The sequence below is a fragment of the Haliotis rubra genome, unplaced genomic scaffold (assembly GCF_003918875.1).
Source record: "Haliotis rubra isolate DU_JTF1 unplaced genomic scaffold, ASM391887v1 Scf154, whole genome shotgun sequence".
NCBI classification, from domain to species: domain Eukaryota; kingdom Metazoa; phylum Mollusca; class Gastropoda; order Lepetellida; family Haliotidae; genus Haliotis; species Haliotis rubra.
In genome coordinates this window covers 361,151-367,536 of record NW_025765492.1, presented here as the reverse complement: position 1 = coordinate 367,536, position 6,386 = coordinate 361,151, and the positions used below count along the sequence as shown (strand labels likewise).

Genomic DNA, 6,386 nt, shown 5'->3' with positions numbered 1-6,386 from the left:
CTGAAGAGTACACATCGAGGCATCACCTAGTGACAGTGATAGCGATTCACACACAAATGTGACGGTATAGAAGATTCGGGATTGCTTTGGATTTCTTTGATTTCTGAAAAGTGTCCGTCCCTCTCCACCAATGGTAGAGTGACACCTACAGGTACTAAACAAAGTGATCATTAGATTGGGAGTCTTTAGTTAGCGAGTGTGTCTAGTCTTTAGTCTAGTATAAAGCGAGTGTGATGATGGTAATGAGTGAGTGGGTTTAGTTTTACGCCGCACTCAGCAATATTCCAGCTATATGGAGGCGGTCTGTAAATAATCGAGTCTGGACCAGACAATTCAGTGATCAACAGTATGAGCATCGATCTATGTAGATGATAATGAAGATGATGTGTAGATTGTAGGGTACCATTAGAAACATCCAAACACCAAAAACTGACTTTTATGTGTGTATAATACAAGCACCTTGGGATTATGTAGTAACCGATATCGATCCCTAAACCAAATTCACCCTCATGCTAAATAGGATCTTCTGACTTGCAACAAAACATATATAAATGAACTGTGGTGAACTTTAGTTGGAAGATCCAAACAATTGATATACATAGTGTCATCGCAATCATTGTGGATGTGAGAACTCTGCACGTACTACAGAATCACATCATTGTTCATTACGACGTTTGTTGAACTCCACGAGCAATCTTTCCTATATGTTCATATTGAAGAATATATGTTTGGACATTCGCAAATCATAAATGTAACTGTGTTAGGCAAAGCAATATATATATTTGGGTTTTCAGTTGTTACGTATACATCCGTATTTCATTAATTGACATATTCATGTTTATAGAATATCGTCATTATCAGTCTAGATTAGATACATGGTCTAAGTCCACCCCTGGTCTGTGGTTTGTTGTTGGTGTAGGCGTATTCCAGAACTTCAAACAACCGCGGGTCATGTTTCCTCAAGTAATCTCTTGATGCCGCCTCGGAGGTACACGCTCGAGATGTGCCACACCTAGACCGAACAATCATGGTTTAACTTTTAATTAAAATATACCTTAAAAAACGTTTGTATTTTTATAGATCATGTTATAACTTTGTAAAATCCTACATTCTACAGGAATGATATACTTCAACCAGACCTTTATTTTGAAAAGGATTCGACATAAACGCCAATAAAAAAGCCTCAGTGAGTGAGTGAGTTATTATTTAACGTCACATCGGCAATATTGCAGCCATATCGTGACGAGAACATATTTGACATTGAAAAAAAAGCCTCAGAGGAACCACGAGTAAACGAAACAATAACAATGTACATAATCACACCGACTCCAGAACGAAACTGTTGAAAGATACAATGGGCAGATGTTTACTCACATGTTCATTCCAGCCGAGACGTCAGTTCTGGTTATGGCCATAAAGAAGGAAGCAGTTGCCTCCGCCCAGTACTCATCAGCATTCACCATCCCATACACGCCCAGTGTCCAAAGACGGTGATTGTAGGCATTACTGTAAGCAGCATGAATCTGTAAATGAGACCCTTTGATCAGTCACAGTACGTCACGCCGGACCCTTATGCCACTATGGATACCTACCAGACAAACAGTCTCTGGTTCAGTCCACAAACACAACGGTAACTGTGATGTTAGGACATATTCTGTTCGAAAGCCTAAAGAATAGCTTTACCAGTTCCTTTTGAGAATTGTCAGTGAGATTACATGTTATGTAGGACATCGATACCATGGATTCACAGAAGGAATATGAAACTAAATGTTGAACACCAATCTGCTGAAATATCGTATTTAGCTTAAATTGCATAATGTATCATATAATGATATAAACGAACAAAATTTAGTAAAGTTGAAAACATTAAATATTTTAATCCAGCAATAGCAATTTTAGCAATTTTTTATCACAGTAACAGTGTAGGTTTCGCTACAAACATGATCAGAACAACTGATCTGCATTACCTTGCTCTCCCAACTCCTGGGCATGTATTTCATTGTCAGATGGCCAAACTCGTGAACAAGAAGATTCTCCTGGTGTCTATACAGGTCTTGGGCGTCACACAACACATTGTCGTCAAGCACAGAACTACGCGAATTGGTTAGACCAGCAATGGTTGCCCACTTCCGGTTGTCAACAGTACACGTGTGACTGCATGATCCATCGCATCTACCTGGCATCACAAGAGGATGTGGTTTGATATCAGGAGAAATATTTAAAAGGACTTCCGCAAAAGGAAGCACCCTTCATCTCCATTTCTTCAAGGTTTGATTTAATGTATAAAGAAATCTCAGACTAATAAAAGTTCTAAATATTTGCCACTTTGATGAAAGAGAATGACAGCTATGATGCAAACATACAATACAACTTCTGGGAGGACTGCACGAATACTGCACTACCTTCAGATTGATCATGGCTTAAAACCGTACTTTCGGAATATCTAAAAACCATTCGTAACTACTCCCTATCGTTCGCCATTATTGCCAAGAATCGTGGCAAACCAATTAAATTGTGCGTAGTAAAACGTATTTCGAAGCATGAAAATGGCGGCATCGTTGAACTTTGAAACTTCGCTAAACTATGCAAAGCACAATTTGAACATATACTTTGAGCTAAAGGATCGGCAACTTGAAACAATGAAACATATTTACAAAGGGAATGACTGTACTGCTGTTTTGCCCACGGGATATAGGATATTCTAGGAGCCATGTTTGGAAATTCTGAGTTATCGTTCCTTGGTAATAGTACTAGACTATTTTCATCTCCATGCCCGTTTGCGCTTAGACAGGTCCCAGTCGTAAACATGGCCACGAGAGGGGTACGAGACGCCACCCGGCTTGCCGGAATGGCACGAGTAGTAACGAATGGGGCAAAAACATCAGAGGAACACCAGTTATACACATTCAATGAAAATATGGCACATGCAACACACTGGATGAAGGCCATTAATCATATTTTAAGCACAAGCTCAGTGGAGTCGAGTACCATGCACTGACTATGTGCTTTCATTATTAATGCAACTCCTTCATGATCATTGTAATTTGTTACATAAGACATCATACCTCTACAGGCTGGAGTATCAGCAAGATGGGCGTTTTCAGGATAGACCACCATCCCCTCGGACTTGGAGAAGATCCCCACTCCATGTGATTTGGCGATACCGTTAAAAACGGCATCAGGCATGTGCCGTACCATCAGACTCACATCAAGTGATGCCTGGAATAAACATGATCGCAACAACGAAAATATAAGCAAATTCCCATGTACAATTCCCATGCATTGTTTTGTATTAAAATATTATGATAGCTCAGACGTCATGATAAAGGAATATGCGTCAATAGGAGTGTTACGGAGTTGTAACAAACGCTCGTTCTGGTTCCTACACAGGTACGGTTTAAGATCGTGTATTAATGAGTACAGAGTAATAAGCAGCAAACCAAGTCCAAACTCACTGCATGATATATCTTTACATGTGTGGATGAGATAGCTCATGCATGTCTATTGCTACTTGTCTCTGCATCACTCTCATGATCAAGAGATGTGAAACCTTTGGTTTCCTTCGCATGATTGTATTACGAGATTATAAACCGAAGACAATTGGATGTTTGATATGATGTTCTGGTCTGACAGCAAATCTTGAAGTGGTCGATGAAACCAAGACGGATCTAAGCAAGATTGTATTAAAAATACGACAAAACCGTTTCCTTAAAATTATCTGTTGAAAACAGAGCCGACTGTATGATTCCAACTAGATCATAAGCATATGTATTATGAATCACGTAATAGTGACAAGAGGTGTTGGCATGGCATTTGGAAGATACCTTCAAGTGCCTGTCATACTCAATGCAATAATTATTTAAAGACTTATATGCTGTAATCCTGATCCAACAAATTGTACGACAGCATGACGGTCTTTGAAATATTTATCCTTAAAGGTTTGGAAATGTACAGACCACACAATGATTTACCTTGTGTAGTGCCTCATCTGAGACGTGGTTGGTGGCTGTGATTGTGACGTAGGGGAGATTACTGAACGAGTGGTCATTTATGCCGCCGTTGTGGGTGACGTACTTGTGTCTGAACGACGTAGCTGCGCGGTTGGGTGGTATCCATTCAGTTCTGACATAAACATGTAATGATAAAAAACGTGTCCGAAGCTGAAGCAGTTTTCACTATCGGTAGGATCAAGAGTAACGGTGGGGGTTTCAATCAATTTGTGTGTGTGTGTGTGTGTGTGTTTTTGTTTGTGCACACACTGCAAGGGGGCACACTGCAATCAGGTCTTTCCAATTGAGTTATTGCAAGAAACATGATACGGAAACAACATGAAACCTTTCTCAAATGGGCTCTTTTTTAATGGTATCTTGTTCCATCCTCAATTTTCAAAAATAGCGATTTTTAACATGAATGTAAATGAAGCCTGTACTCAAGACCAATCTCTCAAGAGTCGGCGAGATATTTAGTCACAATTTTAAAGTGCGCGGGCATGCGTGTGTGCGTGTTTTCATGTGTCTGTTGTCCTGTTTCCCGCGATTTTGATTGACTGAGGTGGAATCCAAACTTTCGCACCTGTCAGATTTCATTTAACATCGCAGGCGAAGGTTATAAGACGTGACACAAAGGAGGTTCAAACGTTGCATCAAATAAACGCAATGTAACAAGTGTATAGCAGATCTTGTTTCATGTACCCAGTTTCTGTTGTGTTTCTACGTTAATCACACAGATTATATTTCTCAGTAACATGAGCTGTTTTGTGTTTGTCATCAGCTTAATTACACTGTTGTAAATTGAGATGTTCATGCACAATTCTACATTTACTCACTACGGTAAGCCTTTCAAAAATTAGGGTTATTATTAGAAGCAATTGTTGTATTTTTATGATTTATCGATGGATAACAGTGACTAATTCTACACTACACAATTTTATATACCTTGTGACCGTTATCCTTCGACAAGTGCACAAAAAAAGGTAAAACGATTCTGAAATAGTGAAGGTACCTGTTAACGACCGCATCCTCTGGGAGCGGCGAATATCCAGACACGCCTGCAACTGACAAAATATGTAACGTCAAAGGAATGAATACCCTCAATGAATATGTGGTTGATTTACGAAATACAAAAGGACAGACCATTCAGATCAACTTTATTGCATCCACGCATGGCTTGATGTTGCAAACTACAACCAGCATCACCAACTCTCTGGGGAGATAATAAATATACTCAATCCAAGAACGATTTTGCAAGAGAACAATATACTAATGTTTAATGAAATGGCCAAGACAGTTTCACCTCAAGTCCCCTGTAAAAATCATCTCTGAGTGAAGGTGGCGTATAAAGCGAAGTGAATACCCTCAACAAATATGTGTTGGTTTACGAAATACCATTGCATAGACCAGTTAGATCATTATTGCATACACACTTTGTAACTGCCAAACCGTAATACGTACTTGAGGGAAAAAAAAGTTTTGTGCTTCACATACAATTTCGGTAAATGATTTTAAAAACAGAGAACGACAGTGCACGCGAACAATATATTGATGACCAAGGAACATGAAATCACCAGTCATCTATAAACGTAATCTCAGAATTAAAGTGCCATAGTCATTCCAGAAGTCAGTATCTAGTGTCACGGCGACAAAAATATATACCAGATAATAAAAATTGAATATATACAAACGTTATGGATTACAACTGCTTTATTTCGTGAGAGCCACGTTTCGATATAGATTCTTGCACAACGGTACGGGAATCTGTATCGAAACGTCGCTCTCACGAAATAAATCCATAAAGTTGTCTATATTGCACTTCCAACTTCTAAAATGCCACTCTAAGAAGATATACCAGGAAACTAGCGGCAGAACCAGAAATGCAAAGTCAAAGTCAAAGGTATGTGGTTTGTTAACATCAAACATTAGAAAACCGATCAAATAGAACAAAGCGCCCCCAACGACACGACTCTGCTTGCTGAAACAATTAGGGTAATTTGTCTGATTACTCAAACAGAACAACAGCCGTCACACAGATAGCAAGAGACAGCTAAACCGTCTGGGCCCTGTTTCACAAAGCTCTCGTAAGCTTAAGATCTCGTAACCTTTCTTGTAGCAATCGTACTCTCGCATAGACTTACGACAGTCGTAGCGCTACGACAGCTTTGTGAAACGGTGCCCTGGTCTACAGAATTAACAGGTAGGCAACAGTCAAGCCAGTGGATCGAGTTCAGAAGCGTCTGATGGTCTGACCTTTCAAAGGGAATATTGCAGGCCATTATCTTCAATATGTTATGCGTCTTGCAAATGTCGTTCATTTGGAAAAACGACTGCTTGGTTGCATTTCTCCGACCTTTTTAACACATTCTTCCCCGGTTCAAATCCAAAAATTCCCCC

At 39.6% G+C, this 6,386-nt stretch overlaps 1 protein-coding gene across 1 annotated transcript; it reads right to left on the bottom strand.

Annotated features, from left to right (window-relative positions):
• Nucleotides 1-867: 867 nt before the first annotated feature.
• Nucleotides 868-3,186, bottom strand: LOC124270697. The gene is made up of 4 exons (XM_046705731.1): nt 3,066-3,186; nt 1,968-2,176; nt 1,375-1,523; nt 868-1,012 (listed from the first exon to the last, which is right to left on the bottom strand). The coding sequence occupies exons 1-4, from the start codon at nt 3,184-3,186 to the stop codon at nt 868-870; spliced, it is 624 nt and encodes a 207-aa protein (XP_046561687.1).
• Nucleotides 3,187-6,386: the final 3,200 nt, after the last annotated feature.

Excerpts from the sequence above, each read along its gene's own strand:
- LOC124270697 (XM_046705731.1), bottom strand. The coding sequence starts at position 3,186 with ATGCCTGATGCCGTTTTTAACGGTATCGCCAAATCACATGGAGTGGGG. Across the intron at positions 2,177-3,065 it reads TGATACTCCAGCCTGTAGAG|GTAGATGCGATGGATCATGC; the intron begins GTATGATGTCTT and ends TTGTGATGCCAG. Across the intron at positions 1,524-1,967 it reads CCAGGAGTTGGGAGAGCAAG|ATTCATGCTGCTTACAGTAA; the intron begins GTAATGCAGATC and ends TCTCATTTACAG.